This window comes from Plecotus auritus (genome assembly GCF_963455305.1).
Source record: "Plecotus auritus genome assembly, chromosome: X".
In the NCBI taxonomy this organism is placed as follows: Eukaryota; Metazoa; Chordata; class Mammalia; order Chiroptera; family Vespertilionidae; genus Plecotus; species Plecotus auritus.
Genome location: NC_137784.1, coordinates 141,153,436 through 141,175,174, shown reverse-complemented (window position 1 = coordinate 141,175,174; position 21,739 = coordinate 141,153,436). Strand labels below are relative to the sequence as shown.

Below are 21,739 nucleotides of genomic sequence, written 5' to 3'. Positions count from 1 at the left end.
GAAGCCAACATCTGAAGCTTGCCTGTGCCTCGGGCCGGTCCTATGTGGCTGGGGGGCTGAGGGCAGGTCTGGCCACACTGTGTGCCTGCCATCCCCCCAGCTGGGCTTAAAGGACTGTGGGACTCCGGCGGGACTGAGGGGACTGGGCGCCACCATCTTGTGGCTATGGGTGCTGCCATCTTTGTGAGGGTGTGACAGTCAATTTGCATATTTCTTCTTTATTAGATAGGATTATTAATATTCTTACAATATACCAGACAGAGCTTCCCTCTTCTAGTCCTTTGGTCCCTCTCCATTTCCTGCTGGAAGAAGTCAAATTCTCTTATCGTGGCATACAAAACTCTTAAAGACCTTAGTCCTTCCTAGATCTCCAGGATTATTTACCCCTATTTCTTGATTCCAAGTCAAATTATTTATAGACCCAAAGAAACCTTGCTTTTTGGGACTCCAAGAGCAAAACTCATTTTTGTTTTTAATTATAAAATATTTCCTTTTATTCACTACTAGAGGCCCAGTGCATGAAATTCGTGCACAGATGGGGGGGGGTTGTCCCTCAGCCCAGCCTGCACCCTCTCCAATCTGGGACCCCTCAAGAGATGTCCGACTGCCTGTTTAAGCCTGATCCCACTGGGACATCCCTTTCACAATCCAGGACTGCTGGCTCCCAACTGCTCGCCTGCCTGCCTTCCTGATTGCCCTTAACCGCTTTTGCCTGCCAGCCTGATCACCCCCTAACCACTCCCCTGCCAGCCTGATTGATGCCTAACTGCTCCCCTGCCAGCCTCTTTGCCCCTAACTGCCCTCCTCTGCAGGCCTGGTCACCCCTAACTGCCCTCCCCTGCAGGCCTGGTCCCACCCAACTGCTCTCCCCTGCAGGCCTGGGTCCCTCCCAAATGCCTTTCCCTGCAGGCCTGGTCGCCCCCAACTTCCCTCCTCTGCTGGCTTGGTCACCCCTAACTGCCCTCTCCTACAGGCCTGATCCCTCCCAACTGCCCTCCCTTACTGTCCATCTTGTGGTGGCCATCTTGTGTCCACATGGGGGAAGGATCTTTGACCACATAGGGGTAGCCATCTTGTGTGTTGGAGTGATGGTCAATCTGCATATTACTCTTTTATTAGATAGGATTATTGTGTACATCATTGTGACCTCATTAAGACAGGTTTCCATGGTTAACTTAGTAGGAATGAAGTAGAGGTAAAACATTAGTCCAGAAAATAAATACTGTTTAAATTTAAAACTAATTCAAGCAAGAGCGATTTAAACACACACACATACACACACACACCACAGATTATGATTAGGGGTAGGTGTAAAAAAGTATTAATAATAATATATTAAATATCCACCTACCATTTTGACTTATTTGCTTCAGAATATTTTTAAATATTTGAGCATTCTTAAACTTTTTTATTATGGAAAATTTTTAACATACACAAAAGTACATAGAATAGTGTAATGACTCTCCATCACCAGCTTCAATAATTATTAACAATTACTAATATTGCTGTTCCAGATCTCTTAAGAAAATTAAACTTTTCAGAGGCAGTTAAATCTAAGATATTAACCATGAATTAATTTTTGAAAACTAGTTTTGAATATATATATATATATATATATATACATATATATATTTTTTAAATCTGTTATTATGGTGCACTACATTGATAGCTTTTCTGATGTGTTCCTTGCATTCTTATGGTATATCCTACTTGATCATGAATTATTTTCATATACTGTTGGATTTGAGTGGCTATTATTTTATTTAGAATTTTTACATCACTTCATGAATACAACTGGTTTATAATTTTTTCCATGCAATCCTCATCTTATTTTGGTATTAACATTATACTATTCTCATACAATGAGCTGAATATTAAAAAGAACATATATTCTTTATTTCTTAGGCACAAGGTTTTACACTGAATATTATATCAATATTGTAATTGTGTTTTACAACATTTTTGTGTTCTATATTCAACCTCTACATTCTATGTATTTATTTTTATTTTTTAATTTTTTTAAGATTAATTTAATTTGTATTACTTATCATGGTCCATGTTCTAATTCTAATATTTTTCCTCTTTATTTTTTTAATAAATCTTTGTTGTTCAGATTATTACAATTGTTCCTCTTTTTCCCCCCATTGCTCCCCTCCACCCGGTTCCCACCCCACCCTCTGCCCTAACCCACCTCCACTGTCCTCATCCATAGGTGTACGATTTTTGTTCAGACTCTTCCCACACCCCCCCACACCCCTTTCCCCCCAAAATTGTCAGTCCACTTCCTTTCTATGTCCCTGATTCTATTATATTCACTAGTTTATTCTGTTCATCAGATTTTTTATTCACTTGATTTTTAGATTCACTTGTTGATAGATATGTATTTGTTGTTCATAATTTTTATCTTTACCTTTTTCTTCTTCTTCCTCTTCTTAAAGAATACATTTCAGCTGAAACCGGTTTGGCTCAGTGGATAGAGCGTCGGCCTGTGGACTGAAGGGTCCCGGGTTCGATCCGGTCAAGGGCATGTACCTTGGTTGCGGGCACATCCCCAGTAGGAGGTGTGCAGGAGGCAGCTGATCGATGTTTCTCTCTCATCGATGTTTCTAACTCTCTATCCCTCTCCCTTCCTCTCTGTAAAAAATCAATAAAATATATTTAAAAAAAAAAAGAATACATTTCAGCATCCTATCTAATAAAAGAGCAATATGCAAATTAACCATCACTCTGCTATACCCACAAGCCACGCCCACCGGCCACGCCCACTGGCCAATCAGGAGCGAATATGCAAATAAACCCAACCAAGATGGCTGCAGCCTCAGAGAGCAGGAGGGAGGCTTGGGTTTCCCCGGCAATGGAGGAAGCCAAGCTTGTCGCCTGCCCTTGCCGGCCCAGGCCTCCACTCAAGGATACAAAGTTTCAATGATAGAATATAAATAAAGCCCAACAGAAATGGTGGCAGCCACGGAGCTGGAGAGAGCAGGAGGCTAGGGTTGCCTGTGGTGTTGGAGGAAGCCAAGCTTCTGCAGCTCTGGCCTGCTTTGGCCTCCGCTTAAGGCTAAAAAGTTTCAATTATAGAAGATACATAAATCCAAAAAAAATGGCTGCCACCACGGAGCAAACAGAAGGCTTGGCTCCACTCCAGGCTACAAAGTTTCAATTGTAGAAGATAAATAAACCCCAGATACCAGGGCCTCTGCTTGGGTCACCGGGGGGCATGGCTGGCCTGCAAACCACCACATGCCCCTCGCCCAGGCCGCCCCACGCCCCAAGGGAACCCCCACCCTGATCCAGGACACCCTTCAGGATAAACCAGCCAGCCCCCACCTATGCACCAGACCTCTATCCTATCTAATAAAAGAGTAATATGCAGATTGACCATCACTCCAACACACAAGATGGCTGCCCCCATGTGGTCAAAGATCCTGCCCCCATGTGGACACAAGATGGCCACCACAAGATGGGAAGCAGGGGAGGGCAGTTGGGAGGGACCAGGCCTGCAAGGGAGGGCAGTTGGGGACGATCAAGCCTGCTGGCTAGGGCAGTTAGGGGTGACCCGACCAGCAGAGGAGGGAAGTTGGGGGTGACTGGGTCTGCAGGGAAGAGCAGTTGGGGGGTAACCAGGCCTGCAGGGGAGAGCAGTTGGGGGGTACCAGGCCTGCAAGGGAGGGCAGTTAGGGGTGACCAGGCCTGCAGGGGAAGGCACTTAGGGGCAAACAGGCTGGCAGGGGAGCAGTTGCGCATCAATCAGGCTGGCAGGGGAGTGGTTGGGGGTGATCAGGCTGGCAGCCAGAAGTGGTTAGGGGCAATAAAGAAGGCAGGCAGGCGAGCAGTTGGGAGCCAGCAGTCCTGGATTGTGAGAGGGATGTCCAACTGCCTGTTTAGGCCCAATACTACCGGGATTGGGCCTAAATGGGCAGTCGGACATCCCTCGAGGGGTCCCAGATTGGAGAGGGTGCTGGCTGGGCTGAGGGACAGCTCCCCCCCACACACCCGTGCACGAATTTCATGCACCACGCCTCTAGTTTCATATAATACTGGTTTGGTGGTGATGAACTCCTTTAGCTTTTTCTTATCTGTGAAGCTCTTTATCTGCCCTTCAATTCTGAATGATAGCTTTGCTGGGTAGAGTAATCTTGGTTGTAGGTTCTTGCTATTCATCACTTTGAATATTTGTTGCCACTCCCATCTGGCCTGCATAGTTTCTGTTGAGAAATCAGCTGACAGTCGTATGGGTGCTCCCTTGTAGGTAACTAACTGTTTTTCTCCTGCTGCTTTTAATATTCTCTCTTTGCCTTTTGCTCTTGGCATTTTAATTATGATGTGTCTTGGTGTGGTCCTCTTTGGATTCCTTTTGTTTGGGGTTCTCTGCGCTTCCTGGACTTGTAAATCTATTTCTTTCACCAGGTGGAGGAAGTTTTCTGTCATTATTTCTTCAAATAGGTTTTCAGTATCTTGCTCTCTCTCTTCTTCTGGCACCCCCATCATTCTGATGTTGGTACGCTTGAAGTTGTTCCAGAGCCTCCTTACACTATCTTCATATTCTTGGATTCTTTTTTCTTTTTGCTTTTCCAGTTGAGTGTTTTTTACTTCTTTGTATTTCAAATCTTTGACTTGATTCTTGCGTTCCTCTAGTCTGCTGTTGGATCTCTGTATATTATTTTTTATTTCAGTCAGTGTATGCTTAATTTCTAGTTGGTCCTTTTTCATATCCTCGAAAGTCTCGCTAAATTTATCGGCCTTTTCCAGGAAATTCTTGAAAAACCTTATAACCGTGGTTTTGAACTCTATATCCAGTCGTTTGCTTTCCTCCATTTCTTTCATTTGTGACCTGTTTCTTTGTCTCTGCATTTTCACTGCTTCCCTGAGTTGATTGAGTGGCTTTGTGAGCTTGGTGTCCTATAGGGCCCAGTGGCTCAGCCTCCCCAGTTACCTGAGGTGGACACTCTTGGTGCACCCCTCTGTGGGCTGTGTGCACAGTCTTGTTGTAGTTAAGCCTTGATTGTTGTTGGTATCATTGGGAGGAATTGACCTCCAGGCCAATTGGCTTTGAGGATGAGCTGTGTCTATGATGGGAGAACTTCTGTGCTGGAGACACCCTTATGAGACAAGACTTGCTTCAGTGGGGCTTTGGTGCTCATTGAGTCTGCCCCCTGAGTGTGTCCCTATTTAATCTGAGGAGTTGTAATCTGGATGGTCCTACTCTGACCCCTGGGTACACTGGCACTTGGATCTCCAAGGAGGTGCTAATTTAGCCTCTGCCTGAGGCCACCCAGCAGGAGCTATGGAGAGATCTGCAAATTCCTCTTCTTTGTTTGGGGTTTGGAGGTGCCCAGATGAGGCCCAGCTGTGAAGCAATGCAAGCTGCTGTGGGGCCTTGGGCCTTCTTTTGGATGTTCTGGGTCTCACTGACTTACCTGCAGTTTGTTAGGTAAGTTTCAATTTCAAAGGACCAGGCCATTCATATGCAAAAGCCTCTGCGCACAGCTTGGATGGGGCAGAGACTCAGGGCAAAGCAAATAGCAATGGCTTCCCGTCAGCCCTGCCCTAAGAGGCCCCCGGGTCTCAGTGTCCCTCGGTAATCGCTGCAAGCACCTCTGAGAGAAAGCCGCACTCGAGTTTCACCCGCTGCCAGACAGTCCAGTTTCTCCCCATATGAGTCTGGTTCCCAGAGTCTCGCCCAGAACTGGAGTTCAGAGCAATCGGGAGCTTGTGTCTCCCTCCCGATTGAGGAAGACAGCCACATACTCAGTTGCCAGCCCTCTCCGCGTGTGCACCTCTGTACCTCTGCACTTTACTTCCACAGTTCCTCTGAGTCTCAGTGTGCTTTTCTCTTTCCTTCTGGTTGTAGAATTTCCACTCAGCCAACCTTCCTGTGGTTCTGGATGATGTCCGTTTTGTCTTTTAGTTGTAGTTTTGAAGTGGTTGTGCGAGGCAGCAAGTTCAGGTGTTTACCTATGCCGCCATCTTGGTTTCTCCTGTATTTATTTTCATATTCTTACTTTTTTTATTTGCACAATCTATCAGTATAAATTATAAGAGAGATTTGTTAAATTTTTACAATATAATTGTTCATTGTAAATTTCTCCTTGTGATTCTATTATTTTGAAATTATGTTTTTAGTTGAATAAAAATTCAAGAAATGGTTCCATCCCTTTATTTTAAAACCTTCTGTGTTGCTTTGTTTAGCTGTGACTTTTATAAACTGTAATAGCTGGATTTTGTTTTATTTTCTCAATTTGATAGTCTCCTTCATTTGTTGAGTTTATCTCTAAACATTTGTGATGATTATTGATATAGTTGAACCAATTTTATCTTCTCACCTTTCATTTTCTGTTTACTATCTTTTTTCTCTTCTTTTCTTTTCCTGCCTCTGCTAATTTGGGAATCCTCACCAGAGGATATCTCTTCATTGATTTTTACAGAGAGAGAGAGAGAGAGAGAGAGAGAGAGAGAGAGAGAGAGAGAGATATCAATTTGCTGCCTCCCATATGTAATATACTGGGGATGGAACTGCAACCCAGGTATGTTCCCTGACTGGGAATAGAACCCACAACCTTTTGGTGCATGGGGCAAAGATCCATCCAACACAGTCCCCCAGCCATGGTGCATTTTTATGATTGTAGTGGTTATCCGTAATGTTTACATCCATACTTAGCTATAAACTAGAGGCCCGGTGCACGAAATTCGTGCACTGGGGGGGGGGCGTGTCCCTCAGCCCAGCCTGCACCCTCTCCAATCTGTGACCCCCCAAGGGATGTCCAACTGCCCGTTTAGGCCTGATCCCACTAAACGGGCAGTCGGACATCCCTCTCACAATCCAGGACTGCTGGCTCCCAACTGCTCGCCTGCATACCTTCCTGATTGCTCCTAACCGCTTCTGCATGCCAGCCTGATCACCCCCTAACCACTCCCCTGCCAGCCTGATTGATGCCTAACTGCCCTCCCCTGCCAGCCTGTTTTCCCCTAACTGCCCTCCCCTGCCAGCCTGGTCACCCCTAACTGCCCTCCCCTGCAGGCCTGGTCACTCCTAACTGCTCTCCCCTGCTGGCCTGGGTCCCTCCCAACTGCCTTTCCCTGCAGGCCTGGTTGCCCCCAACTTCCCTCCTCTGACGGCTTGGTCACCCCTAACTGCCCTCCCTTGCAGGCCTGGTCCCTCCCTACTACCCTCCCCTGCTGTTCTGATAGCCCACAACTGCCCTCCCTTGGAGACCTGGTCCCTCCCAACTGCCCTCCCCTGCTTCCCATCTTGTGGTGGCCATCTTGTGTCCACATAGCGGCAGTATCTTTGACCACATGGGGGCAGCCATCTTGTGTGTTGGAGTGATGGTCAATCTGCATATTACTCTTTTATTAGATAGGATAGAGGCCTGGTGCATGGGTGGGGGCCGGCTGGTTTGCCCTGAAGGGTGTCCTGGATCTGGGTGGGAGTTCCCTTAGGGTGTGGGGCGGCCTGGGCGAGGGGCCTGTGGTGGTTTGCAGGCCGGCCACGCCCCCTGGCGACCCAAGCAGAGGCCCTGGTATCTGGGGTTTATTTATCTTCTACAATTGAAACTTTGTAGCCTGGAGCAGAGCCAAGCCTTCTGCTTGCTCCGTTGTGACAGCCATTTTTGTTGGGATTTATGTATCTTCTATAATTGAAACTTTGTAGCCTTAAGCGGAGGCCTGGGCCGGCCAGGGTGTGCGGAAAGCTTGGCTTCCTCCACCGCCCGGGGCAACCCTAGCCTCCTGCTCTTTCCAGCTCTGTGGCTGCCACCATTTCTGTTTGGGTTTATGTATTTTCTATCATTGAAACTTTGTAGCCTTAAGCGAGGCCTGGGCCGGCAAGGGCAGGCGGAAAGCTTGGCTTCCTCCATTGCAGGGGAAACCCAAGTCTCCCTCCTGCTCTCTGTGGCCGTAGCCATCTTGGTTGGGTTTATTTTCATATTCGCTCCTGATTGGCTGGTGGGCATGGCTGGTGTGCTTGGCTGGTGGGTGTGGCGGAGTGGTGGTTAATTTGCATATTATTCTTTTATTAGATAGGATTTTTCTAACAAAATCTAAAATTGTTCAGTATTTTATTCCCTCCTGAACATAACACACGTTTTAATACTCTTTTACTCTCTATTGAATAACCTCTTCCTCCACAATAATTATCTAGCTATCTAGAGTTTCATTTTTACTTTTAATCCTCACCCGAGGATATTTTTCCATTGATTTTCAGAGAGAGTGGGAGAGGGAAAGACAGAGAGAAGCATCGATGTGAGAGAAACACATTGATTGGTTGCCTCTTGCAGGAACCCCAACCAGGGTCCGGGCTGGGGAAGGGCCTGCAATCAAGGTATGTGCCTTTGACCAGAATGAAACCTGGGATCCTTTGGTCCGCAAGTTGATGCTCTATCCATTGAGCCAAACCGGCTAGAGCCTCATTTTTACTTTTTTTAATATAATAAATTGTTTTCTAAGTTAATAGTCAACAGATAATTAAATTTGGTGACACATTTTATCAATTTCTGTTTTCACTGTTATTTCTTATACCCCACCCCTTCCTTCCAGGATCACAATTGTTCTTGCTGAAGTACACGCTCTAATAATTCTTACAGTGAAAGTCCATAGATGACAACTTCTTCTAGCATGTAGTTATGAAAAGGTCTTATTTTGACACCATTTTTAAAATTTATTTTTCAATTACACTTGACATAGAATATGATATTAGTTTCAGTTTCACCATTTTTAAAATGACATTTTACCAGGAAATAAATGTCTAGGTTGCAGTTATTTCCCCTCAATAATTTGAAGATATTACTCTACTGTCTACTGATGTTATGAGGAATCTATTAGACTAATTGCTGTGCCTTTGAACGTAACTTTTTAGTCTCTGCGATATAACCTTTTAGATTTTCTTTCTCATTGATTCTTTGCAATTTCACTTCAATCTAGCTTTAGATTCTTTTATCCTGTTTGATATTCAGCACTTTTGATCTAAGGGTTCATGTCTTCAATTTTGGGAAATGATCAGTTTTTACATCTCGAAAAACAGTGCTTGTCTCCCATTTCCCCAACTCTTTTACTTTAGAATTCCTGTTTTTATCATTCATGTCTCTTAACTACTGTTTCATATTTCTTTTCCATCTTGTTTTTCTCTTTGTGCTCTGTTTTAGGGTTGTTCATCAGAACTGCTTTTCGACAAAATTGTCCCTTTACTGTGTCTGGTCTTGAATTTATCCCATCTATGATGACTTTAAATTTTCTATTATTTTTATTTTAAAATTCATAATTGATTATTTTTCATATCCACCTATGCTTGTTTCTTTTTTGCTTATTTTTCTTTATAATTCCAGAGATTTGTGAATAAAAATTATTCTTCTCTTTGAACATCTTAATATAGTTATTTTAAGGTCTAAGTTACTGTTGTCTGCAGTGAAGTTATTGTCTGATTATTGATTTACTAGTGGCCTGGTGCATGAAATTCGTGCACATTAAAAGGGGATTAATTAGAGGAAATAATTTAATATTGCTATTTGCCCTTTCTGTATAATAGAAGTGTCAGAGATGAAAGAAAATTAGTAAAATGTATATGAAAACCTTCCTCCTGTCAGAGTTTGGGGCACACCATGGGACCCAGAGTCAAGTCCCCGCCCACCCACATGTGCCTTAAAATCGCATGAGACCCAGACCCGGCCCGCCCTGCCCCCCTCATTGGGATAGATCCAGACCTGGCTAGTCCCACCCTTGTCAAGCCCCGCCAGGCAGGGAACGGAGCCTTAGGTCCCCTGGCCCAGTGCCAGGACAGGGGGCATGGCCTGAGGTCCCCCAGCCCAGACCAGGGTGGGAGGGCGTGCCTTGAGGTCCCCCATCAAGCCCCACTAGGTGTGGGACATGGCCTGTGATCCCCTGTCAAGTCCCACTGGGGGGCATGGCCTGAGGTCCCCCATCAAGCCCTGCCAGGTGGGGGGGGTGCAGCCTCAGGTCCCCCCTGGGTGGGGGGCACAGCCTGAGTTCCCCCAACCCAGTACTGGGGGTGCACCGTGAGGTCCCCTGTCAAGCCCTTCCAGTTGGGGGGCATGGCCTGAGGTCCCCTGGCCTGTCACTGGGGCAGGAGGAGCAGCCTGAGGTCCCCTAGCCCAGCACCAGGACGGGAAGCGCACCTTGAGGTCCCCCGTCAAGCCCCACGGGGGTGGGGGAGGGCGTAGCCTCAGGTTCCTGCTGATTGCTCGTTAAGGCTCCTTATGGGAACTAGGCCTCAGCTGTGGGTGCAGCCATCTTTGTGACAGAGTGATGGTTAATTAGCATATTCCCTCTTTATTAGATAGGATAGTTTGTCTTTTTTTAATATGTATGTATTTTATTGATTTCAGAGAGGAAAGGAGAGGGAGAGAGATAGAAACATCAATGATGAGAGAGAATCATTGACTGGCTGCCTCCTGCACGCCCCCTACTGGGGATCGAGCCCGTAACCCAGGCATGTGCCCTTGACTGGAATCGAAACTGGGACCCTTCAGTCTGCAGGCTGGCTCTCTATCCCAGCCGTGGGCAAACTACGGCCCGCGGGCTGGATCCGGCTGTTCTATCCGGTTCTCTTGCTCTCCCCTCCGCTCCTTTACTTTGAATTTATATTAGTTCACACAAACACTCCATCCATGCTTTTGTTCCGGCCCTCCGGTCCAGTTTAAGAACCCACTGTGGCCCTCGAGTCAAAAAGTTTGCCCACCCCTGCCACTGAATCAATGGAACTTGGCAACAGATACGGTGGAGGAAAACGATGACAGCAGAATTAATTACAAGGCTTCTTGAACTCAGATGAGTGGGCACCCAGGGATAGTGTTATCCAGCACAGGCAACACTGAGGAGGAAGCAGATGTGTAGGAAACCTGAATTCTATTCAAGTTATGTCAAGTTTGACAAACTTTTCATCCTTCACATCTGTGCCGAGGATTGGCATACAGGTGTGATATTATAACACATTTGAGAAAAATCTCTGATCACAAAGTTTCTTCTGGAATGTAAATGGTGCAATATTTTGATAAAGTTATTGGAAATTATCCGCAACAATTTAGGGAATGTAATAAATAAAAACATCTTGTGTAAAATTGTCATTCTCCCAGAGTTTGCATAATTTCTCTTGATGAGGCATATAACTGTTGAAGCATTTGCTTAATTGATAATTTGTGCATAATTTTCTAAACTTTAGAACATAATTATCATCACTTGTGTCTGAGTTAACACTGAAATGAAGCACTTTGGTGAAATGTTTTAGACACTAACAAAGTTTTAAAGACAGCAAATAAGGAAGAAATTGAAAAGTTTTGATTAACATAACAGCAGGCTTCTGTCAAGCTCCATACAACTTAACATGTCTCAGGGTAAAATAAATTTGGACATAATCAGGACATTAATCTAAAGCAAAACTGAGTGCAAATTTAATGAGTTATACCAAGATCAGAAGAGTTTAGTTTTAATTCCAATTTTCTATTACCTATATAATTAAAAAATGTTAGCACTGCAAGGGACCTTCGACATCACTCAAATTAAGAAACTGCCCTAGCCAGTTTGCTCAATGGATAGTCAGCCTGTGGACTGAAGGATCCCAGGTTCAACTCCTGGTCAGGGCACATGCTGGGGTTGCAGGCTCGATCCCCAGTAGGGGGCGTGCAGGAGGCAGCCAGTCAATGATTCTGGCAGGATGGAACTCAGTTTCTTTCCTTTTTTTAAAAAAAAAAAAATTGATTTTGGAGGGGAAGGGAGAGGGAGAGAGATAGAAACATCAATGATGAGAGAGAATCATTGACTGGCTGCCTCCTGCACGCCCCCTACTGGGGATCTAGCTTGCAACCCGGGCATGTGCCCTGACCGGGAATGGGTGGGGTCCGGCCAGCCTGGCCAGGGGGAGGGCACATGGGCAGTTGGCCAGCCTGCCTGCTGGCCAAACTCCTGGTTGAGGGGACAATTTGCATACTAGCCTTTTATTATATAGGATATACACTGAGTGGCCAGATTATTATGCGTTCAGAGATCATAATAATCTGGCCACTCAGTGTATATTTCTTATTAGTTAAAAAGAGGAAAAATTACCTTTATAATGTAGAAGCCTAGTTAATGCTACTTTAACCAGGTGGTCAAAATTATTGTCATCATTCATAGGACAAACAGATATCATACGCCTCCAATGCGATGTACTGGGAATGACACACTCTGGCGATATTCTTGCCAAAAATATTTCACCTGAATCGAATCCAGAAGGAAGGATCAAAAGTATCCAAATTGAAATGTGTTCTGCCCGGCTGGCATGGCTCAGTGGTTGAACATTGACCTATGAACCAGGACGTCATGGTTCAATTCTAGGTCAGGGCACATGCCAGGGTTGCAGGAGGCAGCCAATTAACGATTCTCTCTCATCATTGATGTTTCTATCTCTCTCTCCCTTCCTCTCTGAAATCAATAAAAATATATTTTAAAAATTAAAAAGAAAGATGTTCTGCAAAACTGGCCTCAATTCCTCAAAAAAGTCAATGGCTTGGAAACTGCTCCAAATTAAAAGATGCTAAAGAATCATGACAACTAAACGCAACGAGAGATGCTTGATTCCATCCTGAATCAAACGGGGGTGGGGGTGGGGTGGAAATCAGGTACAGGTAGCGCTATTGGGAGGATTGGTGAGTTTTGAATATGGATTATATATTAGATAATAATGTCAGGTCAATGTTAAATTTCCTGTGTATGGTCAATGTGTTGTGGTGATGTAGGAAAATGTACTGTGCTTGTTCTGAAGAGATACGTACTGAAGGGCTGAAGTGTTGCTGTATCTCCATTTCACAAGCAATGGTTCAGGAAAAGAAACAAGCAAACAAATATGTGTGTTTGTATATCTAAATAGGAAGAAGAAGGGAATGTGGTGGTGAAGTGTTAACAACAGAGGAATTATTGGTGAAGGGTAGAGGGGCATTCATTGTTCTGTTCTTCCCACTTTTCTCTCTGTTTGACATTTTTTTCAAAACAAAAATTTGGACAGCTATTCTGCCAGTGGAGTGGCCTCCCCTCTGTCTCACTGCTTCACTAATAAACACCCTTTCACTTAAAAAAAAACAACACTTGGACAGAATAAACAATAAATAATAAAAACAAACAAATGAACCAAAAGCTTTGTTCTGGGTCATGTTTTCTGTGTAGAATTTCTTAACCCTCCCCTACTGCCCCCAGTCCTCAAACACACACACATAGCACAATGAATCAGCCTCTCTTCTGGACTCTTTCGTGATGATCTGTCGCTCTGACCAAACTGTAACCTCTTTGATATCTGGGTCTGCGTGTTGTGTTGGATCTACACAATGCCTGAACTGTACCTGACACAGACTGGATGCCCAGTGGATGCTTTTTCAAAAATTATTCAGGCTGAGTCTTGAGGCTTGGATAGGCTTCAGAAAGCAGACAGGAGCGAGAAAGTTTTCTCAAGAGAAAGGAATGGGGTGAGCAGAGGGAAGGAAGGAGGAATGTATATTTTGTATTTACCAAGAACATTTGAGCCCTAGCTGGTTTGGCTCAGTGGATAGAGCCTCGGCCTGCGGACTGAAAGGTCCCAGGTTCGATTCCAGTCAGGGGCACATGCCCGGGTTGTAGGCTCTATCCCCAGTAGGGGGCCTCCAGGAAGCAGCTAATCAATGATTCTCTCTCATCATTGATGTTTCTATCTCTCTCTCCTTCTCCCTTCCCCTCTGACATCAATAAAAATATTTTTTAAAAAAGAACATTTGATTTGCTTGGTCAGAACTGAAGATTTATATAGGTGAAAATGCCTAGCACACCAGCTTCTTAATAAAAAATGTGGTGAATCAATGAATAAATGAAATTTGAAACGCAGGCTTAGATCAGATTGGAAAGGGCCTTGACTGCTGAGTTGAGGAATCTAACCATTATCTAGTTCTTCACATGCGAGGTCTTCTCCCAGTGGCAGGAAGAGAGTGTGTTCTAGGGCGAGTCTTTTATACATCTTCTTCCCTAAATAACAAGGAAAAGCAGAGACAAGTGGGACTCTGAAAGTGACCTGTTTCCAAACTCAGGAAGAGGAGAGATCAACTTACCTACCCAGAAAAAGCCCTATCGTGGAGTTTGATGACATCCAACATCCCTCAGATGAAGGGCATCACAGAATGAATATCAGATATAAAAATAAATAAATACACCTATTTAATACAAGTCATGCTTGTCTTTGGGAAGGACGGATGAAATTATTTTGGTTAATATTACTACATTTTTAAACTTTAAGAAGCATATATTTATGAAATAACCCTAACACTTTTTAACGGGGTTTCACATTAGCCCATAGATTACAAAGCTCTCATGATGCCCATCTCACATGTTAGATTAAACCCTTTTAAATAATTTTAGCCCAATTGAGCTCTCCCCAATAGACAATTTTCTATTTATTTAGGATTTGGGTTTTGTTTTCTTCTGGATAGACTTGTGGGGTCTGACAATTTAAATAATGAAAAACAAATGAGAAACAACTGATTATAACAACTGAGAAAAAGAAAAGTGTGTTCTGTTTTTTTTTTTTTTTTAATATTTTATTGATATTTTACAGAGAGGAAGGGAGAGGGATAGCTAGAAACATCGATGAGAGAAACATCGATCAGCTGCCTCCTGCACACCTCCCACTGGGGATGTGCCCGCAACCAAGGTACATGCCCTTGACTGGAATCGAACCTGGGACCTTTCAGTCCACAGGCCGACACTCTATCCACTGAGCCAAACCGGTTTCGGCAAGTGTGTTCTGTTTTGAGGTTATTTCCTTGATCATTCCTAAACAGGCTGGCATCTATTTTATCCTTGTTCATAGTCACAGTACACCTCCGCATACAACCCAAAATGACAAGGCGCAAGCGTGAAGTAATGTATCTATTAGCTGCTCGGCAAAATGATTTGTTTAGGTTATAGCTCTTTTGAATCTTCAGTCAAGTTCTACAAAAATCTTAGCTGAGAGAAAATGTAAGCCTCGGGTAACATTTTTAAAATCAATTTTTGGCCCAATTATGATGTAGCATTGACTTGTCCCAGAATTTTTAACATTACTGGGAGAAACCATCAGGGGTGGTCAGAATGATTTGTAGTTTACAGAGCACATTGGCATTCATTTTCAAGAAAGTAGACAAGATAATTTGAACTGTTGTTTCAGGTAATAAAGTAAAATCAAGTGATAAATCATTTGGGCCCTATGCTCAAATGGACTGTGACACAGCTAAATTAGTCACAACTGTCCACTGCAGGCCAACTTCTCCATAGCTAAAGGGCTAGATATGCCACTTAGCGATATTCCCTGAAAACCAGTCCTGCTGTGTTCATAAACAGGAGCATGACTCTCTGGCTACAATCCACTGAGATGTCAGGCCAGCCCACAAAGCCAGCCAAACCCATATCTTACTGCAGGTTTTTAGAGATTAGCATATCGCATGAACCAAATGCGGTTCCCCAACTTAAAATATGATACTGCTCCCTTGTAGGAAAAGTGTAAGCGCAGCCCGGCCAGTGTGGCTCAGTGGTTAAACATCAACCTATGAACCAGGAGGTCACGGTTTGATTCCCAGTCAGGGCACATGCCCGGGTTGCAGGCTCGATCCCCAGTGGGGAGTGTGCAGGAAGCAGCCGATCAGTAATTCTCTCTCATCGTTGATATTTCTATTTCTCCCTCCCTCTCCCTTCCTCTCTGATATCAAAATATATTTTAAAAAACAAACAGAAAGAAAGAAAGAAAGAAAGAAAGAAAGAAAGAAAGAAAGGAAGAAAGAAAAAGTGTAAGCCTGTTCTGCAACACCAGTAAAATAGAAGCATTCATACATATTGTGCTCATTGTGGTCCAATAAGTAAAACATAAAATAGATATCTGGTAACAGAACATTTTAAAACATCAAGACAGGTAAGAATTGGGCCTTGGATGTTGAATGTCCACTGTAATTGAAATGTAAAAAAAAAAAGAATTGGAGTTGGAAAGTAAACGACTATGAAGAAAGCTAAGAATAAATCTGGAAAAGAAAAAGAAAAAAGAATAGATCTGGGGTTTCTCTGAAGACCTGGCTGGGAGGCCAAGTCCTCCCTGTGGCAAACTGCGTTGCCATGGAAACCACTGGGCTGGTGGTAGGGGACTGTGAGGCTCTGGGGCAGGGAGTGGTTTCTCTGAAGACCTGGCTGTGAGGCCAAGTCCTCCACGTGGCTAACTGCCGTTGCCATGGAAACCAGTGGCGTAGGCAGGGAGGGAATTGTGACGCTTGGGGGCAGGAGGGGTGATAACCAGTAACTTGCCCACTGCCCCTCAGACCCCGCCAGAGGCTTCGCAGCACTGCCGTGGGAGTGGTGCCCCCAAACCGGCCTAGAGACATCCTGCCTGCCGCCTAGATGACAACACCACCACCACCACCATCACAACCATCACCATCATCATCATCATCACCACCACCACCACCACCACGTTCCTTGCCGGTCGAGGCCCTCCCACAGCCCTTGAGGACCCATGGGCTCTCCCAGCTAACCAGCAGCCTCTTCATAGGGAATGCCGTGGCCGCTAACAACAGGTACCTGCTTGCCACTAATCACATCACGACGGTCATCAATATCTCCGTGGAAATCATCAACACGTTCATCGAGAACATTCAATACGTGAAGGTACCGGTGAGCGACTCCCCCAACGCGCGCATAGGCGATTTCTTCGATGCCGTGGCCGATTACATCCACGGCGTGGAGCTATGCCAAGGTCGCACGCTGGTGCACTGCCACGCGGGCATCAGCCGCTCCTCCACCGTGTGCATGGCCTTCCTGATGAAATACCACTCTCTCTCGCTCCTCGACGCTCACACCTGGACCAGGGCCTGCCGTCCCGTGATACGTCCGAACAATGGTTTTTGGGAGCAGTTGATTGTTTACGAATTCAAACTCTTCGCCAGAAACACCGTGAAGATGATTGACTCCCCCCTGGGAAGAATCCCTGATGTGTACCAGAAGGAGTATCAGCTGATGCTGTCCCTGTGAGCCCGCCTGCCCAGCCCCTGACACCTGCTGTGGATCCACACCATCATGGAACTGTGACTGCTGGACCTTGGTCCCTACCGACAACCCAATGACTTTTAGAAAGGCAAGCCAGAAGGGGGGCTGCTGAAGTCTTTGGCTTTGTGATCCTCATCTTCAGACAATAAAATCAAGTCAATGAAAGATGGTGTCAATATTTCTTATCCTGCGCGCAGCTGTCCAGGCCTGCTAGGGCCTGGCCAGAGAGGAGGGTGGGAAGGTGGTGGTGCTCAGCTCAGATGGACCTGCATCTGGGCCCTGCCTGACCCTGAGTAACCCAGGAGTAATACGCGCCCCCCCTCCAATCTCTCCACACACACACACACACACACCCACACCCCCTCCCCCGCCACCCAACCCCAGAATCCTGCCTGGTTCTTTCCATCCCAAAGTCACAAAGTCATGGGGTGTTCTGGGGGCCTTGGGGGAGTCTCAGGCCCTTACCTTCAACCACAGTGGCTGAACTTGGGATTTCTAGATTGGATTTACATATCAAGTAGTTTTCAAAGAAACCATGCCACTATATAAAGTTTAAAAATCTTTTTGCACACAGACAATGGGGTGGTGAGCACTTGGGAGAAGGGGACGGGAGCGGGCTGGAAGAGGTTAATGGGGGAAGAAGGGAAACCTATGTAACACTCTCAACAATAAAGATAGATAAATAGATAGATAGATAGATAAATTTCAAGTTCTGTACTAGATGCCAAGGCCTCAAGATACCCTTTGCAACTCTAATCCCCTTATCCAGGGCAAGTGATGAGAGAACAGGCCTGACACCAGGCCTCAGGGGTTTCTCTTATGGGCCTTGGCTGGAGCTGCTGGCTAGGACACAGTCCTGACATCTCTGACACTTCCTCCCATTGTGACCTGGAGGGGGGAAGTATCTCAAAGCCTGTTTCCTCACCTGTCATTCAGTGACAGCCCACATCTCACAGGGTAGTTGTGAGGTGTAGATTCCTTAGCATGAGACCTAACACAGGAATGGAGTCAGGGCTGCTGTTGTTGTTAATAATACTCATTGGCCCTGCTGGGTGGGGATCAGCACATCCATCCTCACAATGACATTTCCCCCATCTGCGCACAGCTCTTTGTTATCCACAAAGTGCTCTTCCGAAAATACATCCTGTCTGTAAAAACAAATGGTTAAGGTTCCTTAGGATTCTACCTCAGAGGAGGCCTAGCTTTAGAGGCTTTTCAGGGTTCCCATTGTGTCACTCTGTTTAATCTATGTACAAGCAAGAAGCACAATTCTAGCCACCATCACCCCCCACCACCATCACCAAAGGCCTTATTTTTTATATTTTTACTAGTGGCCTGGTGCACAAAATTCGTGCCCCGGGGCGGGGGGGAGGATTGTTCCTCAGCCCGGCCTGCACCCTCTCCACTCTCTGGGACCCCTCAAAGGATGTCCTACTGCCAGTTTACAAGGATTGGGCCTAAACCGGCAGTCGGACATCCCTCTCACAATCTGGGACTGCTAGATCCTAACAGCTCACCTGCCTGCCTGCCTGCCTGATTGCCTCTAACCACTCTGCCTGCTGGCCTGCTCCCCGCCAAATGCTCCCCCCCCCGCCAGCCTGATCACCCCCAACTACCCCCCGTGCCAGTGTGCTCGCCCCCAACTGCCTCCCCTGCCAGCCTGCTCACCCCCAACTGCCCCCCTGCTGGCCTGCTCACTCCAAACTGCCCCCCCCCCGCTGTCCTGATCACCTCCAACTGACCCCCACTGACAGCCTGCTCTCCCTCAACTGGCCCCCCTGCTGGTCTGCTTACCCCCAACGGCCCAGCCCCCCACCAGCCTGATCACCTACAACTGCCGTCCCATCCTGGCCTGATCACCCACAACTGCCCTCCTATCTGGGCCTCTAACCTCCTCTACCTCGGCCCCACCACCATGGCTTTGTCCAGAGGAACGTCCAGAAGGTCTCCTGGAAGGTCTCCCAGTCTAATTAGCAAATTACCCTTTTATTAGTATAGATTGATGTCAGAGAGGAAGGGAGAAGGAGACAGAGAGAGAAACATCAATGGTGAGAGAGAATCATGGATCAGCTGCCTCCTGCATGCCCCACACAGAGAAGGGATTGAGCCCAGAACCTGGGCATGTGTCCTTGACCGTGACTTGAACCGTGAACTCCTGGTTCATAAGTCGATGCTTAATCACTGAGCCATGCCACTGGGCCAAACGCCTTGTTTAGAATCACTGACCATTAAGAGCCAGCGCTCCAGGATCCACCAGGATCCATGGAGGAACTTGCCGAAGGGACAAATGAGTGGTCCCCAGAAGTAGGCCCTGGAATATAGAATTGTTTAAACTCCCTAGGTGCCTGGCTCTGGCTTGGGAGCAGCTATTCTAATCCAGAGGATTTTAGACAAGAAATACATGAGACAACAGCACAACTACTTCTGTTGACAGAGACCTGTGGGTCCATAGCCCAGTGGAGTCTGAATGCCCTTTCTTTCCAAAGCCACCCTCACCCCCAATTCCACAAAAGGAGAGCCCAAGGATGCAACTGGGGGTGAGATGGGGTGACGTGGGGGCTTATGAAAACCACTGCTCTAGACAGATGGAACCACTGTTCTTCCTTTTACAGATGGAAGAACGGTCTCGCTGAACATGAGGGCTGGTGTGGCAGAGCCCCCACAAAGCAGCCTTTCTGACCAAAACCCAGATGAAAATCCTTCCTTGCCTCTTCCTAGTTTCTCGTGATTGCTGGCAATCTTTGGTGTCCCTTGGCTTCTAGAAGCATTGTTGTGATCACATGACCATCTTCCCTAGTGTGTCCTCACATCTGTCTTCCCTCTGTGTATGTCTATGTTCAAATATCCCTCTTAAAATATATATATATATAATATATATAAATATATATATAATATATATAAATATATATATAAAAAATATATAAATATAATATATATATATATATATACACACACACACACACACACACACACACACACACACACACTCTACAGGCCCAGTGCACGAAATTTGTGCACTGGTAGGGTCCCTAGTGGCTGCCGGCTGCCAACCGGAGCCTCCCTCCCTTCCCCCGACTAGCCCCACCCCCTGGTTGAACTCCCAGTTGAGGAGACAATTTGCATACTACGCTTTTATTATATAGGATTTATATATATATATAATATATATTATACATGTATAATATATATATTATATATATTTCAGAGAGGAAGGGAGAAAGAGAGAGAGGTAGAAACATCCATGATGAGGGAGAATCATTGATCGTCTGGCACCCGCAGGCCCCCACTGGGGATCAAGCCCATAACCTGGGCATATGCCCTGACCAAGAATTGAACCATGACCTCCAGGTTCATAGACGGATGCTCAACCACTGAGCCATGCCAGCTGGGTGCAACCAAGTCTTCTAAGAGGGATTTACATTTTTAAATTCTGAAACCTTTGGTTTTATGCCATTTTGTTCTGTGACATTTACTAACATTTCTCTGCCATTTTCTTTATTTTCAGTTTGATTTTTATCTTCTTCACTAGAGGCCCAGTACACAAAATTCATGCATGGGGTGGGGGGTTCCCTCAGCCTGGCCTGCACCCTCTCCAATCCGGGACCCCTTGGGAGATGTCCGACTGCCTCTTGCAATCTGGGACCGCTGGCTCCTAACCGCTTGCCTGCCTGCCTGATCACCCCTAACCACCTATGCCTGCCTGCCTGATTGCCCCTAGCTGCTCCCCTGCTGGCCTGATTGCCCCTAGCTGCTCCCCTGCTGGCCTGATTGCCTAACTGCCTCTGCCTCGCCCTGTACCCAAGGCCCAGGATTCTCTCCTCCAGCTGGTCGTAGGCACCCGGGACCCAGGCTTCCCTCCCTCTGGTTGGCCACAGGCACCCAGGACCCGGGACAGCTTTGCCCGGGATGGCTGCAGCTGTGGGCTTGTCCCTCTCCCGGGCCACAGCAGCAGGTGCTGGCATCCAGGACTGTGGGGCGTGCGGCTTGACCCTCTCCCAGGTTGCAGGTGCAGATGCAGCCGCTGGCGCCCAGGACCACGGGGCAGGTGGCTTGTTTCTCTCCTGGGCCGCAGGCAGAGCCACTGGCGGCCAGGACCATGGGGACCTTGGGGCAGGTGGCTTGTTCCTCTCCTGGGCCACAGCCTCAGCCACTGGCACCCAGGACCTTGGGGCAGGCAGCTTGTCTCTCTCCCAGGTCACAAGCGCAGGCGCAGTCGCTGGTGCCCAGGACCGCGGGGAGTGTGGCTTGTCTCTCTCCCGGGACGGGCCACAGGTGCAGGTGCAGTCGCTGGCACCTGGGACAGCGGGGCAGGTGGCTTGTCCCTCTCCCAGGCCGTAGCCCCAGCTGCTGTTGCGAGGGACTATGGGGCAGGCAGCTTGTTCCTCTCCTGGAGGGGAGCCTGACTGGTCCCCATTCCTTTCTCCCCAGTGTTGAGTGTCTGAGCTGTTAGGTGTGAGGGCGTGACAACCATTTGCATATTATCTCTTTATTATATAGGACTAGAGGCCCGATGCACGAAGATTCGTGCAAGAATGGGCCTTCCTTCCCCTGGCTGCCGGCACCGCCTTCGTTCTGGCCTGGAGCCACCTTTCCACCTTCCCACGCTACCAAGAAGCCCAGACCGCCTCCGGCCACTTGACATCTGCGTGTGCAAATTAACCCTCCATATTTGTTGGGTTAATTTGCATACTCACTCCTGATTGGCTGGTGGGCGTCACGAAGGTACGGTCAA

At 46.6% G+C, this 21,739-nt stretch overlaps 1 protein-coding gene across 1 annotated transcript; it reads left to right on the top strand.

Annotated features, from left to right (window-relative positions):
* Positions 1 to 16,362: 16,362 nt before the first annotated feature.
* Positions 16,363 to 17,020, top strand: DUSP21 (dual specificity phosphatase 21; the record flags this gene model as incomplete). The annotated part of the gene is made up of 1 exon (XM_080652707.1): positions 16,363 to 17,020. The coding sequence occupies one exon, from the start codon at positions 16,363 to 16,365 to the stop codon at positions 16,990 to 16,992; it is 630 nt and encodes a 209-aa protein (XP_080508833.1). The 3' UTR covers positions 16,993 to 17,020.
* Between the last annotated feature and the right edge of the window lie 4,719 nt (positions 17,021 to 21,739).